The sequence below is a fragment of the Scyliorhinus torazame genome, chromosome 15 (assembly GCF_047496885.1).
Source record: "Scyliorhinus torazame isolate Kashiwa2021f chromosome 15, sScyTor2.1, whole genome shotgun sequence".
NCBI classification, from domain to species: Eukaryota; Metazoa; Chordata; class Chondrichthyes; order Carcharhiniformes; family Scyliorhinidae; genus Scyliorhinus; species Scyliorhinus torazame.
In genome coordinates this window covers 158,102,585-158,124,917 of record NC_092721.1, presented here as the reverse complement: position 1 = coordinate 158,124,917, position 22,333 = coordinate 158,102,585, and the positions used below count along the sequence as shown (strand labels likewise).

Here is a 22,333-nt window from a genome sequence, read left to right as displayed (position 1 = left end):
GATGAAAAATACAAGGACCTGGCTTATTTACTGATTCATATTGGGACACGAGAATCCTGAACGTTGTTAACTGCAGCATGGACACAATACCCTTGGATTATGATGAGAAGGGACAAAGAGCACTTGGGACTCTCTCGCGTTTCAGTAACTCCAAAATACAAATATAGATTAAACTTCTGGTATCAATGTTGGCACAGCCCTGGAGGAGCATGGGCTCTCCTCCTTTTTTGAGAGCTGGCTGGTGGTGATTTAACTGGAGGGTCACCACACTTCAGGCAAGGGGCAAGGTGGAGAAGGCAGGGCCTTTATGAATCTCACCTGATATGGGAATTGAACACGTGTTGTTGGTGTCACTCCGCATCATGAACCAATTGCCCAGCCAGCTAAGCTGACCGACCACCCCTTTAGACACATAAGCACATCATGATTCAGATCTCCTAGGCACACAATAGAAATCAAGCAGCTGTATGGAGGGATAGCTCAGACCTTGATTGGTAATTAGTCTGAAGGCAAGGAAATATTTTATTTCAGTTGCTCAAACACAACTCGAGAAAATGGTTGATCAATAGTAAGATATCAATGGTTGGCATAATGCAAGCTGCCCCTGGACTATGCAGAAAGATGATCCTGGAATAAATGGGGCAAATGCGGAAAGACATTAGTAATGTCAGATAAAAGATCATATCTTATTTTCTGGACATGACGCTTACCTGGAGTAGAGTGCAAATTGGAATAAAGCAATTAGAGGTTTCTGAAATTTAGAATTTCCAACGAGTGGAACCATAATTCAACATGACATTGTGTGGTTAGGAAGATGGTTGCAATTAATTCAGCCATTTACATGGCAAGCTGTGCTTTGCAAATCAAGCACCTAGCCATGCTTGAACCTATGTTGGTCAGGTATAACTGGAGAGGGGTGGATATCGTCTCAAAATTGGGGGTTGGGAAGAGGAAAACAACAGAAGAGGGGTTATTTTTCAGACTTTTATTTCATTTATTCTTTCACAGAGTGTGAGAATCGCTTTATTGCCCACCTCAATTGTCCTTTGGTGAGCCATGTGATGTAGGTACACCCTCAGTTCTGTTCAGGAGGGAGTTCCAGGATTTGACCTAGTGTCATTGAATGGCTCCATAGTTCCAAGCAAGCCAGGATGGTGGGACACTTGGAAAACAATGTGCATCCCAGTGCACTTGCCCTTTTAGAGGGCAAGAGGTCACGTGTTTGGAAGGTGGTGTCGAAGGAATCTTGGCGAGTTCCTACAGTGCATTTTGTAGATGGTGGGATGGCAGGATGTCAAAGCTGAAATTTGATCTGTTGGTTGAGAGATTGCTTAATTTGATCTATAACACGTTGTTCAGCATGCATGTAGTGCTATGATGTAGCTGGATCAGGTTGACGCCTCATTTTCAGGTACACCTATCCCATTTAGCTCAGTCCTAGCATACCCTCCTGCACTCTTCATAGAACCGGGTGATCCCCGGTCTTGCCAGTAATAAAGGCACAGTAAAGTCACCTAGTCCCAGATGACCATAGGCTGCTTTCCCCTTTGAGGGGAGAGCTGACTGGTGGTAGTTTAACCGGAGGATCACCACACCTCAGGCAAGGGGGAAGGTAGAGAAGGCGGGCATTCATGAATAACTCAGCCAGGACGGGAATTTTACCCACGCTGCTGGCCTTTACATCACAAACCAGCTGTCTAACCCACTGAACTAAACCAGCCCCCTTGACAGTAATGGAATGGATATGCCAGGCCATGGTACAGATTTTGGATGAATACGATTCTGCTGCTGCCGCCAAGTTTTTGTGTTGCTAAATTGGTTCAGAATTCCCATTTAGCACTGTTATAGTGCCACACAGCACAATGGAGGGTATTCGCAATGCAACGGTGGGGTGCTTTGAATCGACAAGAACTCTCCAGTGGTCACTCCTATTGATAGTCATTGACAGATGCATCTGCGAAGCAGGCTTGAAGAGATGATCTGCTATTGCTCTTACTCTACTGTGTGACAGGTAGGTTTGGTATGGATGAGGTCATGTAGGTTTTTCCCTCTTTGGTTCGCTTACCACCTTCCACACACAGTCTAGCAGCATCAGCTATGGTCCTTCAGGATTTGTCCAGGGGTGGCTTGAGTCACTGTCTGAGCGGAGTCTGTACGTTCTCCCAGTGTCTGCGTGGGTTTCCTCTGGGTGTTTCCTCCCACAAGTCCTGAAAGACGTGCTGGTTAGGTGAATTGCACATTCTGAATTCTCCCTCAGTGTACCCGAACAAGCGCCAGAGTGTGGCGACTAGGGTATTTTCACAGTAACTTCATTGCAGCGTCAATGCAAGCCTACTTGTAGTAAAGGTTATTACTGGATATCACTGTGCCAGCTCTGCTCGGTCTGCCCTGGCAGTGGAACAGGACATACCCAGGGATGGTGGTGTCTGGGACATAGTCATACTCATGGAATTATACTTACAGAATGTCATACTGTTACTTTATTAGTCTGTGGGACAACTCTCCCAATTTGGCACGAGCCCCCAGATGTTAGTGGTGACTTGGGTCAACAGGGCTGTGTGGATGTTGTAGTTTTAGGTGCCTAGGTCAATGCCAGATGGTCATTCCAGTTTCATGCCTTACTGACTTTGATGTTTTTTTTTTACAACAATCCACAATACTTCCATGGCCACCATAATGAAAAATAGCTTTTAATTCCAGATTTATTAATTGAATTTAAATTCACCAGCTGCCATGGTGGGATCTAAACCCCGAGTAATAGCTTGGGCCTCACTAGTCCAGTGACATCACCATTAGGGATTCCCCAAGGATCTTGTAAGAATAAAAGCTCATGAGAAAGTCAACCCTCTATGCAAATTGAAAACCTGAATGAATACCTAAAGCAGGCAAGTTCATACTGCTCAAGGCAGTGTTTTAGCTTCACCTGAAACACTAACAGAACACAATGAGATAGGCCTGTCACTTGGCAGCCAGCATTCCTGCCACAAATCTCTAACACAAGTCAGTCAATATTCATTCAATTCATAGATCACTTCCAATCAGACAAGCAGCAGTGTGAATCATTTTAAACTGAACACAGTCAAGGTCCTTAAACCTTGGCTCTAATACTTTTGTACTCTCATGCCCCAAAAGGAGAATGCATAAATTGAATTTTGGACAAGATGGATGCAGATTTCTCAGGAGATGGTTTGGGAGGTCCTTAAACGTGGGGTTCGACACTTGCATGCACAAGACGGTTGATGAGCAATTTCAACACAAGAAATAAATCAACATCCCCAAATCATTTTAGCAAATTTATGTTGTACCTTACCATGCTCCAATAACCCTTTCATAATGCAATGCCCAAAGCTGCAGATGCTATTTCCTCTGCCGCATGACCAATATTGAACATATTTATCATTACCCGCTTACTTTTGTATAGTGATCTTATAAATATAAAACTGAAAGATCACAATTGTACTTTTAAAAACCTGAAGTTATTTTAAAGAAAGAATTTGCATTTACTTCAGAACATCCAAAGTTGTTTATAGCCAATTAAATTCTTGAAGTGCAGTCACTGATATAATGTTGGAAAGACAAAGAGAAACCTACCTTCCCAAATAACACTGCCACAGTGGTTTGTTCTGGGATGCCAATTCTGAATCTTTTGCTCCAAACATTTTTGCCAGCAGTTTAACAACTGCTAAGCGTTCTTCATTATCATTGCTCTATGAAAATGAGAATTGAGAGAACTTAATAGTCAGGCACAATCTTCATTTACTGACTATTGCATATACTGCAGGAAACATAATAACCTATCCCCAAATTCAATTTGAATATTTGTTTCTATTAAGCAATTTGTTACAGTCTCCATTAGTGCTCACCAACATTCAAATGTTGATCTTCCATTGCACCACACAAGGGAAAACAGCCAAGTGCAATCTTAAGTTAGAAGAGGGGGTAATGGGACAATGGAATGAAGATGCGATTCAGTGTCCATTCTGATGTCACATAATCTGTCCTATTTTACCATTAGAAACTCTTACACCACCTTCCAAACATGTGACTTCTATCACCAAGAAAAATACAGGAAGCACCTGCAAATTCCCCTCCAGGTCTATGTCACTGAGTCAAAATTCACTCTCCCAACAGCATTGTGAATGTACCTACACCATATGGACAAACAGTTCAAGATGATGGTTCATCATTACTATGTCAAGTTTACATGGAAATTTCCAATATTTATGGACATAATTTATTAAAGGAAAACATTGGCAGGAAGTTTACAGAAATTGGGAATTAAAAGTAAAGTTTAGCGAACTGATAGATTACAGAAGAGATTACAGAAGTGAGGTGAAAAAATCTTGACAACAGTGGAGCCTTCAAAGATATCTCTTAATAATGAATTTGGTATTTTATGATGATTCTTGAATATATTCACCTCTAGGTATTTTTTTTTTTAAAAAGAGTTATAAAGAAAATATACTCCCAGAATACAGATGGTACTTCTTCTAAACTTGTTATTTTAAGTTTCTACATTGGACATTAAATTTTAGATTACAGAAAGAAAACACTGAATGGAAAATACTTTCAGACAAATACACATTCATAAACATAAACACGTATGTATGTAAATGTTTATAAACATTTATTGCACTTAAATTGATCTGCTTGATATGCTATTAAACAATCTGTACAAGTTGAATATCACAATCTTTGTATTGTATTAGCTAAATATTACCACAGAATGTAAAATCAAGGGCAGCACGGCAGCGCAGTGGTTTGCACTGTTGCCTCGTGGCGCGGAGGACCCAGGTCACTGCCCGTGTGGAGTTTGCACATTCCCCCCGTGTTTGCGTGGGTCTCACCCCCACACCCCAAAAATGTGCAGGCTAGGTGGATTGGCCACACTAAATTGCCCCCTTTTCTTTTGGAAAACAAAAGAATTGGGTACTCTTTTTAAAAAAAATTAAATAATGCAAATCAGATCCCTCTTTAACATCCCTGTTAGAAGTCTTCATGTAAAAAGGTGTTCAGAAGAGTTAAAGTCAGTAAGGAGTGCCACAAAGTTTGACGGTAGTTTTTTTTTTTTTTTTAAAGTGTGAGCAGAAAATAAATCAATGAAAAGTGATTCAGCCAGAGAGCGAGACAAAAAATTGAATTGAAGAGAATTTGAAAAGAATGTAAAAGGATATGAAGAAAATCCATGGATATGGCACTATAGTAGACAGCACCAATTGGAGAGCTAGTACCAGCATGTGATGGAGCTTGTGCAATGCAATCCTAGGATTCTTCCTGGAACTACTACTCTGCTCATTTATGTTTATCGCTTGCTCATCTTCCACTCGGTCTCCCCTTCTTGGAAAAAAAGGCATCTTTCTCACAACCACTAACTCATCATCATACTCAATGCAGTAACCACCTTTTTTGACGCTCTTCCCTTTACAGGCCTCAATGTGGCTCCTGTACATCACCTTCCACCAATGGATTCAACTTGTATGCTTGATGAAGCTTAGCCAGTAGCTATACTGGTTGCCTATTAAGGTGGTGCACACACATGTATCAAGTTGGGGTTCAAATAGCCATCATAACTGACATTTATAAAGCATCTTTAACATAAATGAAACAATCAAAGACAATCAGAGGAGTGTTCTAAAATAAAATTAGACATCAAGCCACAAAAGAGGTTATCAGGACTCATGACCAAAAGCTGCTCAAAGATGTACATTTTACTGAGTGCCTTAAAAGATGAGGGAGCAAGAGCGTCAGAGAGCTTTACAGTTTCCTAAAGGACGGAAGACAAGGAAATTAAAGAGAAGAGTGAAGCCATGGAGGGACTGGAAATCAAAGATGCGAATTTAATCAAACATACAAAACAAAAAAGGGAGCCAATGCAGGCGAAAGACTGCAAGAGTAATGGGTGAATGGGAGACAGCGCACACAAGGGCTTGGGAGATAGAGTTTTAGATGACCTTAAGTGGATAGTCAGGGGCTTTTCCCCAGGGTAGACGGGTCAATTACTAGGGGGCATAGGTTTAAGGTGAGAGGGGCAAGGTTTAGAGTAGATGTACGAAGCAAGTTTTTTACGCAGAGGGTAGTGGGTGCCTGGAACTCGCTACCGGAGGTGGTGGTGGAAGCAGGGACGATAGTGACATTTAAGGGGCATCTTGACAAATACATGAATAGGATGGGAATAGAGGGATACGGACCCAGGAAGTGTAGAAGATTGTAGTTTAGTCGGGCAGCATGGTCGGCACGGGCTTGGAGGGCCGAAGGGCCTGTTCCTGTGCTGTACATTTCTCTGTTCTTAAGTCTAAGATGGGAGACTAACGAAGATCTGTTGGAATGTTTAATCTAATAAAAGTATGGCTGTGTGTGTTATCAAATAATGAGCTGAGATGGGCAGTCAGGCAATGTTATTAAAGTTTAGAAATAAATAGTCTTAATGACATGGACACGTGATTGAGCCGATTTCAAGTTGTGAATGGTGCATTTCAGTCTGAGATAGTTTTCAGAGAGAGAGATGCACTCTGTAGCTAGGGAATAGAGTTTGTGAAAGGGACTGAAGCCAAATGTTTTTTTATTTTGATCAAAGTTTGGATTTTAAAAATCTCCCCCCCCCCCCCGTTCCCCTTATTCACACATGTTACTTCCTCAAAATAAATCCAATAAGCTGGTTAAATAAGATTTCTCACAAACCATGTTGACTCTCTTGAACTTATCCAACAGCCCCTAGCTTCTTGAATAATAGCTTCTAGCATTTTCCCTTTGACAAATAGAACATAGAACATTACTGCGCAGTACAGGCCCTTCGGCCCTCGATGTTGCGCCGACCTGTGAAACCACTCTAAAGCCCATCTATACTATTCCCTTATCGTCCATATGTCTATCCAATGACCATTTGAATGCCTTTAGTGTTGGCAAGTCCACGACTGTTGCAGGCAGGGCATTCCACACCCTTACTACTCTCGGAGTAAAGAACCTACCTCTGATATCTGTCCTATATCTATCGCCCCTCAATTTAAAGCTACGTCCCCTCGTGCTAGACATCACCATCCGAGGAAAAAGGCTCTCACTGTCCACCCTATCCAATTCTCTGATCATCTTGTATGCCTCAATTAAGTCACCTCTTAACCTTCTTCTAATGAAAACAGCCTCAAGTTCCTCGGCCTTTCCTCATAAAATCTTCCCTCCATACCAGGCAACATTCTGGTAAATCCCCTCTGCACCCTTTCCAATGCTTCCACATCCTTCCTATAATGCGGCGACCAGAATTGCACGCAAGACTCCAAATGCGGCCGCACCAGAGTTTTGTACAGCTGCAACATGACCTGATGGCTCCAAAACTCAATCCCTCTACCAATAGAAGCTAACATACCATACGCCTCCTTAACAACCCTCTCAACCTGGGTAGCAACTTTCAGGGATCTATGTACATGGACACCGAGATCTCTCTGCTCATCCACACTGCCAAGAATCTTACCATTAGCCCAGTCTTCCTGTTGTTCCTTCCAAAATGAATCACCTCACACTTTTCTGCATTAAACTCCATTTGCCACCTCTCAGCCCAGCGCTGCAGCTTATCTATGTCCCTCTGTAACTTCTAACATCCTTCCGCACTGTCCACAACTCCACCGACTTTAGTGTCATCTGCAAATTTACTCTCCCATCCTTCTACGCCCTCTCCAGGTCATTTATAAAAATGACAAACAGCAGTGGCCCCAAAACAGATCCTTGTGGTACACCACTAGTAACTGGACTCCAGTCTGAACATTTCCCATCAACCACCACCCTCTGTCTTCTTACAGCTAGCCAATTTCTGATCCAAACTGCTAAATTACCCGGAATCCCATGCCTCTGTATTTTCTGCAGTAGCCTACCATGGGGAACCTTATCAAACACTTTACTGAAATCCATATACACCACATCAACTGCTTTACCCTCATCCACCTGTTTGGTCACCTTCTCAAAGAACTCAATAAGGTTTGTGAGGCACGACCTACCCTTCACAAAACCGTGTTGACTATCTCTAATCAAATTATTCCTTTTCAGATGATTATACATCCTATCTCTTATAAACCTTTCCAAGATTTTGCCCACAACATAAGTAAATGTTGATGCTTTCTGTCTCCCTTCCTTTTGAATAATGTTATATTTGCTATTTCCCCATCTAATGAAACCTTCTCCCGAATCTAGGAGTATTTAGAAAATTAAAACCCATGCATCAACTATCTCACCAGCTACATCTTTTCAGACCCTAGGATGAAATCCATCAGGACCCGAGTACTTGATAGCCCGCAGTTCCAAGAGTTTAGTTTGAGGTTCATATGTACCACTGTATTTACACTATCCAAATAAGCTCTGCGAGACACCATCACTAACAAATGCAAGTGCGTTGGAAAAACAAAGAGCAATGAATGGGAGAAATTAGATGTATTCTTGGTCAAGAATTAAATAAGGTTATCGGGAACCAACAAGTTGGAGAAAAGGATATCCAGTGAAAGAAACTAGCACTGACAGCAGATTACAGGTGTGGAAGGACAGAGGCCCAGACAATTCCTAAGGAACTCCAGTTAATCTGTGTAAGTATCCAAAGTCCTTGAGCAAGACAGGGGACAAGCTAGAATTCCAGCAGGGGCAAAAAAAAGTGGTAGGTTAGGTGAAGATCAGATGTGTAATCTGTGAATTCTTCACCAAGTCCTGATTTCTTTTTTGGTATAAATCTTCATATTGAAGCAAATTTTAGCTTCAGGGCAAATGAGCTCAACCTCAAACAGGTTGATATATATTCACCAACCATTGTTCATAAAATTAAGGATGTCACACCATATGATATATTGGTAGCTACATTTTTAAACAAAAAAAAAAGACAGTGTGCGAAGGAAAATAAATCAACACTGTTTGAAATGTACAGTTTTCTAGTCAGAACGAGCACGGTTTTTAGCATAGGTCAGAGAAGTTGTGCAGATAGTATAGATTCATTCATTATACATTCAACTCCCAAAAAAATTATTCGTGGTGCAAAAGGACTATGATTAGAGAGAAGGCTGGAGATGTTCATCCGTGTGAATATTGTGAAAACCTGGCTCCATAATGAACCCAAACATTTTGGAAGTGCAGACCCATCTCCAACCTACCTCTTTTCTAAAGGTCCTCAATGCATTGCTCCCACTCACCTTTAACTGTTTCAAGTTTCTTCAGTCTGATTTCGGACCTGCCTCAAACACAGGGACCGCCCTAGTCCAAGCTACCATCCTCCCCCTTTATCAGTCTCCAAGCTTTTTGGGCATTGGTTTTGCACAAAATACTGTCATCTTTCATAGAACATAGAGTGCAGAAGGAGACCATTCGGCCCATTGAGTCGGCACTGACCACTTAAGCCCTCACTTCCATCCTATCCCCCGTAACCCAATAACCCCTCCTAACCTTTTTGGTCACTAAGGGAAATTTATCATGGCCAATCCACCTAACCTGCACATCTTTGGACTGTGGGAGGAAACCAGAGCACCCAGAGGAAACCCACGCAGACACAGGGAGAACGTGCAGACTCCGCACAGACAGTGTCCCAGCGGACCAGGAACCTGGGCCTTGGCGCTGTGAAGCCACAGTGCTATCCACTTGTGCTACCGTGCTGCCCAAATTTCTATCTTGACATTTTTATTATCGTGAAAACAAAATCATATATCTTCTCTCATCTTTCAGGTCCTCGAACCAACCCTTTCTTGGTACAAATGAATGGATTCATGCCAGTCAGGTTTATTTTGAAGCAGACAATATGCAAAGATCTAAAAATAAAATTACAATAGAACGCATCCAGAAAATTTTTGGAGAAGTGTTTAATATGTGCACAGAACACTAACTACTAAATTACAGAATAAATCTTATTGGTCCAATTGAGAAGTACTGCCAGCTAATTGTCTAATGATTACCTCTCCGGAACATACTTGCTCATTATTTGCTGTTCAGTAACTTTTGAGATTAAGCAACATAGCGAAGAGAGTTAATAGATGTACCTTAAGTTTAAACTCCAGCTGCGGTAAAACGGAAAGAAGCAGATGGCAATCGATATTGTAGAGCTCAAGGATCAGATCGAAGACATGCTCTGACAGATCACTGATGGAAGTCTTCCCCAGCATTAAAACCTGGTTAAAAAACTGTTGGCAGAAAGCATATGATTTTATGATCTACAGCTCAACATCAATTCTGTAAATCACACAAACAAATTAAAGCCTTCAAAAGGACAAAACACATTTTATAGAACAATTAAGAAAAATTCTCATTAAGTACTTGATGAACAAATGATTTAACATTATTTTATCCATTCAGTTTTGATATTGTAAGCTTTGAATTCTTAACCAGTTACACTTATTCCCTTTGGGGAAGGCCCACCAAATCACAATGTTAACGAGGAAGAATATAAAAGCAAAATTTAGAAAGTGTGATGAAATGAGTTTGCTAAGTGATGCGAGGAGTATGTCAATTCATAGTTAGAGAGAAAAGGGTTTTTTTTGGGGGGGGGGGGGGGAAAGAGAAGAGAAAGAGAAAATATTAGAACTTGGTAGAATGCAACTAAACAGAGGCACACTTATGCAAGGCTGTGGTGAAAAGTGGAGCATCAGATGCTTGGTAATTTCCAGCATATGCAGTATTTGGCTTCTGTATTCATGGCACTGATTCCTGATGCAGATATTGCACCATCAAGATAACAGGCCAGCTCTGAAAGGAATGATCATTAGCAATCTGCTTGCAAAAAAATGATCTAACTCGAGCGTTGCGCAGGTCAAAGAGACACAGCCCGAGTGAGTAAGACACATCCAGAGTGGGAATTTGAAACTTGGTAATTTGGTGCAGGAAAGTTTCTGGAGCCGTTCGGAGGAGGAGGAGCAGTCTCTGTGTGAGTATAAAAACCTGACGGTAATTTCCTGTTTTCCACTTTTGTTTCCAAAAGTGACGGCAGATGGAAGCTGTGATGTGATTGGTTGATAGCAAATCTGCCCCAAATTTAAAACAAACACAGCTAAACTCGTAAACTTAAATTAAACTAATTAATTAATTAATTAGAGATGGCTGGTCAGGTGTTGTGCTTGAGCTGCTTGATGTGGGAGCTGGCAGATCCCATTGCGAGCTGCAGCGACCACATCTGCAGTATGTGTTGGCTGCTCGAAGAGCTCCGGCTCAGAGTTGAGGAGCTGGAGTTTGAGCTTCAAACACTGAGGCACATCCGGGAGGGGGAGACTTACCTGGACACGGTGTTTCAGGAGGCAGTCACACCTGTCAGAGTAAGTAGTTTAAATCCTGCCAGTGGCCAGGGACAGCAGGGTGTGACTGCAAATCAGGCAGGTAAAGTGAACCAGCAGTCAGGAACTCGGGAGCCTCAGCCCTTGACCCTGTCCAACAGGTACGAGGCACTTGCTCCCCATGTGGATGGCGAACAGGGGTGCAGGAAGGATGAGTCAGCTGACCAAGGCACAATGGTTCAGCAGGCCATTCAAGGGGAGGGAGTAAATAGGCAAGTTGTAGTTGTTGGGGATTCTATTATCAGGGGGATAGATAGTATCCTTTGTGAGCAGGATAAAGAGTCCCGCATGGTATGTTGCCTGCCCGGTGCTAGGGTGCTGGACATCTCTGACCGGCTTGAAAGGATACTGGAGAGGGAGGGGGAGGATCCAGTTGTTGTGGTCCATGTCGGTACCAACAACATAGGCAAGTCTAGGCAAGAGGACCGGTTTAGAGATTATAAAGAGCTAGGATTCAAATTAAAAAACAGGTCCTCAAGGGTCATAATCTCCGGATTACTGACCGAGCCACGTGCAAATTGGCATAGGGAGGCAAGAATAAGGGAAGTTAACACGTGGCTGAAAGGGTGGTGTGGGAAAGAGGGATCCTTTTCATGGAACACTGGCATCAGTTTTGGGACAGGGGAGACCTTTACCGTTGGGATGGTCTTCATCGGAACCGAGCTGGGACCAGTGTTCTGGCGAAAAGAGTAAATAGGGTGGTCAATAGGACTTTAAACTAGAGATTTTTTTTTGGGGGGGGGGGGGGGGGGGGGGGGGAAGTGTCAGGGAACCAAGAGGTGAAGTAATCGGTGGGAAGCGTAGCTGCTTAGGAATACAAAAAAGCATGAAAACACAGAACTCAGGCGAGGTTACGATAGTCCCCATCTCACAAAATATGACAGTGTGTGGAAAGGCTCAGTAAACCAAGGTCCAGCACACTAAGAAAACAAAAAGGGACGGTCAATAGAGAATTAAAGGTGCTATATTGAAATGCACGCAGTGTACAGAACAAGGTAGATGAGCTTGTGGCCCAGATTGTGACTGGCAGGTAGGATGTGGTAGGCATCACAGAGACGTGGTTGCAGGGGGTTCAGGACTGGCATTTAAACATCCAGGGATTCACAACCTATCGAAAAGACAGAGAGGTGGGCAGAGGGGGCGGGGTTGCCTTGTTAATTAGGAATGAAATTAAATCAATAGCACTGAACGACATAGGGTCAGATGATGTAGAGTCTGTGTGGGTAGAGTTGAGGAACCACAAAGGCAAAAAAAACCATAATGGAAGTTATGTACAGGCCTCCTAACAGTGGTCAGGACCAGGGGCACAAAATGCACCACAAAATAGAAAGGGCATGTCAGAAAGGCAAGGTCACAGTGATCATGGGGGACTTCAATATGCAGGTGGACTGGGTAAATAATGTTGCCAGAGGACCCAAAGAAAGGGAATTCATTGAATGTTTACAGGAGGGCTTTTTGGAACAGCTTGTGATGGAGCCCATGAGGGAACAGGCCATTCTGGACATAGTGTTATGTAATGAGCCAGACTTGATTAAAGATCTTAAAGTAAGGGAACACTTAGGAGGCAGTGATCATAATATGGTAGAATTCAGTCTGCAATTTGAAAGAAAGAAGGTAGAATCAGATGTAAAGGTGTTACAGTTAAATAAAGGTAACTACAGGGGCATGAGGGAGGAACTGACAAAAATCGACTGGGAGCAGAGCCTAGTGGGAAAGACAGTAGAACAGCAATGGCAGGAGTTTCTGGGAGTAATTGAGGACACAGTACAGAGGTTCATCCCAAAGAAAAAAAAGGTTATCAGAGGGGGGATTAGGCAGCCATGGCTGACAAAGGAAGTCAGGGAATGCATCAAAGCAAAAGAGAAAGCCTATAATGTGGCAAAGAGTAGTGGGAAGTCAGAAGATTGGGAAGGCTACAAAAACAAACCGAGGATAACAAAGAGAGAAATAAGGAAAAAGAGGATCAAATATGACGGTAGGCTAGCCAATAACATTAGGAATGATAGTAAAAGTTTCTTTAAATACATTAAAAACAAATGGGAGGCAAAAGAAGACATTGGGCCGCTCCAAAATGATGCTGGTAATCTAGTGATGGGAGGCAAGGAAATAGCTGAGGAACGAAATAAGTACTTTGCGTCAGTCTTCACAGTAGAAGACACGAGTAATATCCCAACAATTCAGGAGAGTCAGGGGGCAGAGTTGAATATGGTAGCCATCACAAAGGAGAAAGTGCTAGGGAAATTAAGAGGTCTAAAAATTGATAAATCTCCAGGCCCACATCCTAGAGTTTTAAAGGAGATAGTTGAAGAAATAGTGGAGGCATTAGTTATGATCTTTCAAAAGTCACTGGAGTCAGGGAAAGTCCCAGAGGATTGGAAAATTGCTGTTGTAACCCCCCTGTTCAAGAAGGGAACAAGAAAAAAGATGGAAAATTATAGGCCAATTAGCCTAACCTCGGTTGTTGGCAAGATTCTAGAATCCATCGTTAAGGATGAGATTTCTAAATTCTTGGAAGTGCAGGGTCGGATTAGGACAAGTCAGCACGGATTTAGTAAGGGGAGGTCGTGCCTGACAAACCTGTTAGAGTTCTTTGAAGAGATAACAAATAGGTTAGACCAAGGAGAGCCAATGGATGTTATCTATCTTGACTCCCAAAAGGCCTTTGATAAGGTGCCTCACGGGAGACTGCTGAGCAAAATAAGGGCCCATGGTATTCGAGGCAAGGTACCAACATGGATTGACGACTGGCTGTCAGGCAGAAGGCAGAGAGTTGGGATAAAGGTTCTTTTTCGGAATGGCAACCGGTGACGAGTGGTGTCCCGCAGGGTTCAGTGTTGGGGCCACAGCGGTTCTCTTTATATATTAACGATCTAGATGACGGGACTGGGGGCATTCTGGCTAAGTTTGCCGATGATACAAAGATAGGTGGAGGGGCAGTTAGTATTGAGGAGGTGGGAGGCTGCAGAAAGATTTAGACAGTTTAGGGGAGTGGGCCAAGAAATGGCTGATGAAATTTAACGTGGGCAAGTGCGAGGGTCTTGCACTTGGAAAAAAGAATAGAGGCATGGACTATCTTCTAAATGGTGGCCCGCGATCGGGGCCCACCGATCCACGGGCGGGCCTGTGCTGTGGGGGCACTCTATTCCTCCGCATCAGCCGCTGTGGTCCTCCGCGATGGCCGCTGTGGTGTTCCGTCCCCCCGCCGAGAATCCTGGAGGCCACCTGCGCCGCCAGGTCCCGCGGTAAGGACCTACTCCAATTTACTCCAGCGGGACTGGCAAAAAAACAGGCAGGACTTCGGCCCATCACGGGCTGGAGAATTCGGGCAGCCCCGGGGCCCATTGAGTCGCGCCGGTCCCTGCCATTCTCCGAGGCGGGCGGCGTGATTCACGCCGGGGCGATTTTTGGGGGGCCAGAGAATTTGGAGGACGGCGGGGGGCGGGATTCACGCTGACCCCTGGTAATTCTCCGACCCAGCGGGGGGTCGGAGAATCCCACCCCATAATCTTCAAGACTCCTGCAGGAAAAAAAACTCTTACACTTTATAGTTATGACCCAAAGTCATTTTTTCCTGTTTGCAAACAGAGAGCCAATGTAATGTAACAGTTTAAGCCTGGCTAACCAAATCAAGGCACATCTTGCAACAAGGGACAAAAGAATGCTATGTGCTTAGAGTACAGCTGGTGTCACTAATGGGAATGGCAGGTCTCCCTGGATGAAGGGAGATTCTCAGCTTGGTCCTGAAAAGGTTTCTCTCTCCAAGTGCTCTGCACCAAGAGAAACCTGGTTGATAACTTTATTCTGAGTGGTATTTGAAAATGGGTTGCTTAATTGGAATGCAGAGGCAGTTTCAGGAAGCAAGTTAAGATGCTGTAACTGTTACTATAAAGCTTTTTCTTTGTTGCTAACATGATTGTTGCTAACATGCTTAATTCTGTGTTCAAATTAAAATTTGCCTTAATATAAAAGCGGTCTACTGGTCAGTGTTATCACTCTTGTGTTACAAGGACATTTTCTGACAAATGCAAATAGTTGGATTCTAATCCAAGGACCTTAACCAAAATGGAGGTTCTGATCTGGACCCATAACAGTACCTTTATCAGGTATCATAAACTTCTCTATTATGGTGCACAAAAAGCCTATGCATGTTCAAAGTCTCTTGTCCCTATCGGTCTTCACTATCTGCCTAAATTAGGGCAGTAAGCAGTTTAACTCCAACCTATATAGGTTTGGTGTTCACCTTCTTGCTTTCGCCCCTAAAATCTCCGATTTTTAAAAACAAAATTGATCTCTCAATGGTTGGAAAATAAGTGCACAATTTTAATCATTGCATTTTAGGAGGGAAAGAGATTGGAATGCTTTAAAGTATACAACCACTGCAACGTGTTCCTAGTAACCAAGTAGAACTCAGACTACAGCCAGACTATCAAAGTGAAACAAATTGAGATTTACTTATGTCAACCAAAATGTAGAGTTCCCCAATTCAAGTCAGAGAAAGCAGTTGGGTAGTCCATCACAAGCACCAATTGTCCAAATAATTTATCGCATGAGCTATTCATTGTCTAACAGTGGCATTTTTTTTTTTTTTTTTTTTTTTAAATCCTTCACAAACCTCAACATTAAAATACAGACTTTTCAACTGATACACATGGCTTATAGTCTATGAGCAGGTTGGGAGACAATTCTTAAATTTAGTTTGTTCAAAGGTGGCTATTTAATGCAAGAAAATTGAACTGCATCACATGGATGTTGTTGCATTTTTAGCCAGGATCCTTTAAATGCCTGTAGAAATTGTGAAGTATAAGTTCAAGTCCGATCGTCTTGCCTTGAAATTTAGGCAATTAGGGACAGTAAAGTTCTGACGACCAAAATGTGCTACTCACAATGGAGGCGACCTAATGCCCATGTTGCACCCAGCGATGATCCATGCAGGTCGCTTAGATTTTGGGGGGGGGGGGGGGGAGAAAGAGAGAAAAGAGGGGGCTAGATTTGGGCGGGGGGGGGGGGGGGGAAGAGGGGGGCTACATGCCCCACCCTCCCGGCTGTCCCCCTGGCACCTGGTGGCACTGCTAGGGTGCCCAGTGCCAAGGGGCCATGCCCATGAAAGGAGGGATGGGGCCCTCCGAAAAGTGGGGGGGCCTCCGTGACCCCATGGTGGAGTACCCTCCCTTGGGGTGCAGAAGGGTGTTGCGTAATGCCCACGTGTGTGGGGATGACATTGCCCAAGGGTGGGGGATGTAGGGGACCCTCAAGCTCACTTAAAGATCGGGGCACTCTTTCAAAATGGCGGCCCAATCTTTGAATGAGCCGGCAGCCAGCGAGTTCAGCTCCCCAGGTGATGGAAAAAATGTGGACTGCCCAGAGAGAAACATGCCACGGCCCAAAATATTGACTGTGGTTAGATAGCAGTGGAGAACCCGCCAACAGAGCCAGGGAGACACTGTCAGCCAAACCGACCTGAAAATGACACTGTTCCTTTTAAATCACGCCCAATATGTATTTGCACCTGTTTAATGTTAAAATATTGAAATCCATTTACAAACCAAGCAGCGAGACATAATCCGATCATGAATTTAGGATACAGAACATTTTCCTGGATAGTTGGGTTCCCTTCATCAATGATCCCTTCCTGTAAATTCCCCGTCATACATGGAAAAGACTTCCTGCAGCATCTAGCGACTCCATGCCCAATACAACAACTATGCAATTTAACAACATAATGTAGATCAGCTCGCTTCTGCTTTCCTCTCCAATAGTACATTCCAGTGGAACCCCTTTTTTGGTTCGTGTAGAGCGGCCCGTCATCTGCAGGTTATCGTAGGGCGACATGCATCCCATCATTCACTCTCTGGACCCACTGCATGTCGGCGTTGACAGCGAATCCCACTACCCTGGCCAACTAGGCATATAGGGCCTCAGTTACACGAGAGGCCTCATGCGGTGCCTCCTTTGCACCTCCTCCTCCTCGACCTGTTGGGCGGCTGGCTCTCTATCCTCACCAGCTGCCTCCCGTTCCGCTGCTGCAGCTTCCTCCTCCTCGAGCAGCACCAGCTCGTACAGTTGCAGTGCATCGCCCAGGGCTGCAGCGACTAGCAGGAAGGCCACCATTGCTGGCTGTATTTCCAATATCCTCTGTCTGCAGGGGTTGGAAGGCCGACAGGTTTATCATGGTGTGCACCCCTGGGCCCAACCAGGTCCAATGGCTACATGGTGCCCCCGATTGGCACTGCAGACTCTGTCCCTGCATGTCTGCGTGCCACTATCTCAGCCCCCCTGGCGCCCAGCACCGTGGGGTCCTCTGGCCCTTACACCCAGCCCTGCTGCCAGGGGGTACCGTCAGCTGCCACCACCCTTACCAGCAGTATGCTCCGCAGCACACGTCTGGTGCCCCCATACAGGCTAAAGTGGACATTGTCCTTGGGTGGGCCACCTGCTCCCCACCGGCAGGGGCTGGGACCCATATGGCTGGTGTCACTTTGCAGAACCAAGGCGGTTGGTCAGTGGATGCACAGCAAGATGGCCATGGGGTTGGGGGAGGTTTCACTTCAGCCACATGGCCCTTTCCCCCTTCACCCCCCCCAGCAGGGTCCCCAACCCCCCATCTCAGCCACTGTCTGGCTCGGCAGCCCAGGGCCTCCTCTCTCTCCCCTCATCAGCCACAACGCCGGTTTTATGATGCTATCGAGGCGACGGAGAATTGTGATTTGTCCGTGAAATCAACGCCTGCTGCGGTTTTATGGTTGTGCAAACACGTATGGGCGGCACAGTAGCTAGCACTGTTGCTTCACAGCGCCAGATACCCGGATTTGACACCCGGCTTTTGTCACTATCTGTGCGGAATCTGCTAGTTCTCCCAGTGTCAGCGTGGGTTTCCTCTGGATGCTCCGGTTTCCTCCCAGAATGTCCCGATAGACTTGCTTGTTAAGTGAACTGGACATTCTGAATTCTCCCTCGGTGTACCCAATCAGGCGCTGGAGTGTAGGCCTGGGGGATTTTCACAGTAACAGCGCAGTGTTACTGGAAGCCTACTTGTAACACTAATAAAGATTATTCTAAATGAACCTCGCCATCGGGAATTTCCCCAGTGGAGGTGGAGGATTGTGGAGGCCCCAGACACTGGGTGGGCCCGCTAATGATATGCCAATGGTGCTTACTGTACGTGCGTTATGGAACGCATTGACGCCGCAACAGAGAATTGCAATTTGGTTGTGAAATTAGCACCCGCCCAGATTTCGGCATCTGAACAGATTCTCCACTACTCGAATTTCCCGAATCCTGCCCATATATTTAATGGATAACCCAGCAGCCACCATAAATTATGGCAATTATTCACCTGAACAGGATAATCATGGTCTGAGTGACTAAACATCGATGTATGTTCTGTCCAATGGTTACTTTGAACAAGGCACCAGTTAATGGATTGCATTTTGAAAGATTATGGAACATTCTTTTGCATAGTAAACTCACTTTCAGAATGCATGATAGACAAAGAATCATACAATGCAATTTAAAGCAAATTATGTCTCAAGGTCTATCAAGCATGCCACAATAATCACTTTTCAACTCCAAACCAGAAAACCCCAATTCACAATAATGTCATGGACAAACAGTTTTGGAAAATCAATGGACATATGCTTACATTTGTTATATAAGGTTCAACTGCTTGAGCTGTCCTTTTTAAAAGAGCTTTTGCCAAGTCATATGCTTGTTTGTTTAGATTCTGCAGGATGACAAAAAAAGGCATAAGTTAGACAAAATAAAATCAGTTATCAGATCAATTTAATTAGTTTGAGACAGACGATCCAGATCAAGTTACATCAACATACAATCATTGTACAACACAGGGAGCCTTCACAATTCTGCAGATATTAAATAAACTTCCTGGTCATTTTTTTCTTTCCCCTTCTTTGTACATCCTCTGTCTAATGTATCTACTTGCTTCTTGAATCAGTGATTTCATGGTCAGTGTTAAAGTGACTCAAAGAAAGATCTAGCCATTTGTGCATTAATTTCCTCTCTCCTGACATTAATTTGAATCTGGTGCCAAATCAAGCAGAGGCCAAGGCCGTTCACACTGAAGCAGTCACACAGCCAACCAGAAAAAAAAAATGCACCGATTATCCTTAACTTTTAATTTATTTCAAAGGGATAAAATAAGTGGTCAGGTCATTCTCAAAGGATGAAAGTAGAAGCTGAAATATCAAGCAGAAGAAGAAAAAAAAACGAGAAAAAAAAACCTAACTGGATTTTGAGAAACCTGACAATTACAAAATTAGATTTTTCTAAGCGAGCAAGGATGCTTAGCAGTATTTATAAACTTTAATACGCCAAAACTAATTGTTACACCTTATTCAACAAGGTGCAACTTTATCCAGGGTTTTAAAATTAATGACATAGATGAAGTTCTCATCAGTTCAGTGATTTCTAATCAATTGCAGTTTGAAGATTCCGATCGTCCACTCTATGGGTAAGCACAGAATCACGGACATCAACTTCTGGATAACAACATTTAAATGTGCATGTGATTAATGCAGACGTTGCTGTCAGTTTCAAGCTAAAAATGACAGACAACGGTGACAGTTCTGCATCATCACAGCTGAAAAATTTGGGTCAATTTTCACCTCATCTGCTTGAATGGCCTTGTTTGGCAACTTAAAAAGTGTCGATGGTGGCCATGATGTGGAGATGCCAGCGTTGGACTGGGGTAGGCACAGTAAGAAGTCTTACAACACCAGGTTAAAGTCCAACAGTTTTTTTTCGAATCACGGGCTTTTGGTGCGCAGCTCCTTCCTCAGGTGAACGAAACGAACCAGAGGAAGGAGCTGTGCTCCAAAACTTCATGATCCGAAACAACCTGTTGGACTTTAACCTGGTGTTGTGAGATTTCTTACTGTATCTTAAAAAGTAGCAGTTCTTAATTTCCACTTTCTCCAAAGGAGTTCAGGCCAGCTGATATGTTAGTTGTCTTTTCTTTCCTCGGTCATAGCCCACAGGCACCATGGCCATACACGGCAGTGAAACCTACTCTCCACAACATCACAAATAATTCATCTTCAAATTTTAATACACCAAATGAAATGCATTCACGGAAAAGTAATTGAATTAGTAATTTCAATCTTTTATTGGAGGGGAAAAACATTAACTGGATCATCACAAAGGAGTAAAATCTTGTTCATTTTGATCAACAGGTTGTACAGAGATCAATAGCGTTACTGCATACCCAAGTTAATTTGAACAAAATATTACTAGCTTTTAGTAATCTATTATTTCAAGCTTTACAAAAAGTGCAGGATCCTATCATTTTCTTACAGCCGACTACCCAAAAATTGGTTGCTAGCCTGAAATCTCTCCCATTGCCTTCAGATACCAAATACCATTTCCATCTAAAAAAACGATTCTTTCATGTGGGTCCTCTGCTGCTTTTTCTGTGTTTACACTACTTTCTACATGATTAGAATTTTAACTTGCTTGGAGTTTTGTTTTCCTTGGGCTAGTGTTCGAATTGGTAAAACTTTGCTCATTTCAGAAAAAATTGCTAACATGTCACATTAGGTTTTTTGCCTTCCCATCCATGCATTAATAGCTTTCACCAAAATTTTTACTTGGAGGCTGTGTCAATTAAATATTCAACACAAGTCTTAATTTAAGTTATGCTCCCATGCTCCATTTCCATCTCTACTTGCTGATTTCTGCCCCAGAATGCAATTTAAGGCATTTAAATTCTATAAAAGGTGAAAACTAAATGGAAATTTGCTATAATGCTCAGATTATTTCAATAGAACAAGCATATCTGAAGATGCATTGCATAACTAAATAGGAGTGATGTATTTACAATTCCCACCTACATGGAATCATGGGACTGCACCAATTGCATTAGAAAAAAATGAAATATCATCAGGTTTCTCATGTTATTTAGATGACACAATACATTGCTCCAGAATCCTCAATAACAAACACATTATGGTCTTCCAAAAATCTTGGGATTCGAAAAAAAAAATCAGCTGAAGGTAGAGATATCAAGGGTGAAGTGATTACGACTCTGAAACATACAAGAAGGGTGCATGGAGATTGGGATGGCTAGTAAGGACTGCAGGTTACAATGGTATGGAGTAATAAAGTTATGGAGGGATTTGAAGACTAGGATAACAATTAGAATTTTTTTTCTTCATAGAGTTCTATCAGGTGGTGAATATCACAGCTTTTTTTGGAATCCCAACTTGTATTTCCTGTATTCAGTCTAGGGAGTCGCTCTCAAGGCCCTCCCACCCTGGAGTGGGTCTCCCCATTGCCCTCTGACTGGGATCAGTTTGTATTCCTTCTGGATCTTGGCCCCCGAGATATGCTATTGTTCAATGAGGGTGATACTGGGTTGGTGATTCCGTGATCAGTTTTGCCCTTCGATCTAGGGGAGGGAGAGGAGATTATAAATGTGCTGAGTATTAAGGTGTGGTTGTTCCCAGTCCTCTGTTGCCATCATTCTGCCATCCTGATGGTGTTGGTCGGTTGAGTGTTCTGGTATGGATCTAGAGAAGAGCTTAATTTGCACTGTAAGTGTTAGTCGATTCCCCTTAGCACTGGGATTCTCGGTGTACAGTTTTTCGCTTATTATTTTGTTTTGTAGCTATGGGTGAGATGCAAGTCTATAAAAGGTTCTCCATGGAAGGAACATGTTGGGGATTCTGTCCTGGAATCATCCAGTCTTATTTGTTCGCAATTATGTGATGATTATACATTGACACCTACAGCTATCTTTTTGCTTTCTAATAGATGGACTTTTAAAGAGGATGATTAAAGCATTTGATATAGTAGAGAGAAACCATTTCCTCTGGAGGGAACAAGCGAGAGTGGAATTATCCAGACTAGGCAAATTCCCTGCATCTAGAATTGTCCAAAACACAGAGTCAGAGTCTTTGGATGATACGACATACTAAAAACAATAGTTACCGAGGAAAAGTTAGGATTAACTATACTATTGATCTCTCCAGATATGCTCCACATATCCAAGGAATCCCGGTTTGGAAGTCTGGGCAAGAAATGCAGCAGAGTTCCGATACAAG

At 43.3% G+C, this 22,333-nt stretch overlaps 1 protein-coding gene across 3 annotated transcripts in view; it reads right to left on the bottom strand.

The window, feature by feature from the left end:
* The window catches only part of pds5b (PDS5 cohesin associated factor B), a 289,329-nt gene that overhangs the window by 163,503 nt on the left and 103,493 nt on the right, over window positions 1–22,333 (bottom strand). For all 3 annotated transcript variants that reach the window (XM_072477000.1, XM_072477001.1, XM_072477002.1), the window contains exons 7-9: window positions 18,916–18,996; window positions 9,993–10,133; window positions 3,592–3,707 (exon numbers count right to left, since the gene is read on the bottom strand). In XM_072477000.1, the coding sequence (XP_072333101.1) occupies window positions 3,592–3,707; window positions 9,993–10,133; window positions 18,916–18,996 (338 nt within the window). The remainder of the gene's footprint in view (window positions 1–3,591; window positions 3,708–9,992; window positions 10,134–18,915; window positions 18,997–22,333) is intronic.